The 1537-nt window shown below is 39.0% G+C and overlaps 1 protein-coding gene across 1 annotated transcript in view; it reads right to left on the minus strand.

Moving 5' to 3' along the window:
* tjp2a (tight junction protein 2a (zona occludens 2)) overlaps positions 1-1537 on the minus strand; it is a 35290-nt gene that overhangs the window by 19611 nt on the left and 14142 nt on the right. Inside the window, exon 3 of the mRNA XM_017307746.1 lies at positions 872-1004. Within this exon, the coding sequence (XP_017163235.1) occupies positions 872-1004 (133 nt within the window). The remainder of the gene's footprint in view (positions 1-871; positions 1005-1537) is intronic.

Consider the following 1537-nt stretch of genomic DNA (forward strand, 5'->3'; position numbering starts at 1 on the left):
ACAAATTTGGGAATTTTGGTCCCTAATCAAACCGAATCTACCGAACCATCAGGTGTTAAACTGAAATAGTTTGAGAGAAACGCCGTCTAAAGGGGATTACTGTTAACGTAAAACAKTAAACTGGATGTCGTTTGGTCATTCATTTTGAACCAGCAGGGAGAGCGAAGCCGMCCGCCTCACCTGATGACTCTAATCCAACAAATATCACGCAGCGTTGAGGCATCAGATAATGAACGGCAGGAGAGCGACAGCTGGCTGCCGGAGGGGAGGGGCAGGAAAAAAAACAAAACGTTCCTACATTAAATCAGCTCCGTTTGTCCTGCACGTGTTCACAGTCAAAACCATGCAGAGGCCYGATACAATTATCAATAAATCAAATGATAAATTAAAACAAGCTCAATAATTTCAATTTTCATGATTTATTGTCTTTTTTTTTTCTTTTCTACCACAAACTGGATGATAAAAGTCTTCAGTTTGATGCTTTGGTGTCAACTAAACTTTTGTTTAAAGAGACTTCATAATGCCTTTTATTTTTATTTGTTTATTTACTTTGGATATTTATAAAGTATGAGACAGTTCAGATTTAGAGCGTTAAAGATGCTCCAATTAGTTTAGATCTGGATATTTAAAATGTYTTCCAGTTGCAGTGTTAAATGCTCATTAGAAATTAAAKTTTGTTGAGCTTTAGATCGTGTTCTTGCTTTATTATTTTGTCATTTACATTATATTAGCTGAAAATGGTCTCAAAACAACAATATAAACTAATGGGACCATTTATGGTCCAGTAAAGTTTGTCGTGTTGACCGCCCTGAACATGCGTCATCTTCTGCTTTTACAAGAAAAGACAAGTGAAAGTGTGTCCATCTTTAGCCGTCACTCAGTAATAATTCATCGGCGCTCAGAGCGTCTCCGTGGTGAATAATGTAAAGATGGCGGCGTCTGGGACTCACCCTCTGCAGGGTCACGGTGTACTGCTCCCACACCGTCTGCTCCATGACCGGGTTCTGGGGAACAACACAAACATTTCCATTTCAGACTCAGATTAATAATGCATTCTGTGATGTAACCAACAAAGCCGCTCCACTGGGCCCGTCGTTACACAACCAGAGGAACGGCGGCGGCGGCGGACCGCTCCCAGCTGGAGACGCACCGATCAACCGGCCACAGATCGGAACCAGACGATTTTTCACAGTAGCATATGGACCGATACATCATGCAACACTCGGTTCAAAACTTAAAGAACTTTTTAGGAGAGAAATATTGGTACAGATCAGCTAGGAAAAAATCTGATCGGTGCGTCTGAATGAAGCTGCCAACATCAATTTAACTTTTGTAACATTTTAAAACTATCAAAATACTTTACAAAAGAACAGAAATCTAATTTTTTTTCTACATTACAACTGAAGCTTCTTTCTTCACAGGAAAAAATGACATCAAGTTTTCTTGTATCTAAAGGGGAGAGTATTTTAAAATGTTTTTAATTTATGTATCAATTCAAGTAAACATGTCAAGAATTTGCATTAAAACCAGGCAGAAA

The sequence above is a fragment of the Poecilia reticulata genome, linkage group LG12 (genome assembly GCF_000633615.1).
Source record: "Poecilia reticulata strain Guanapo linkage group LG12, Guppy_female_1.0+MT, whole genome shotgun sequence".
In the NCBI taxonomy this organism is placed as follows: domain Eukaryota; kingdom Metazoa; phylum Chordata; class Actinopteri; order Cyprinodontiformes; family Poeciliidae; genus Poecilia; species Poecilia reticulata.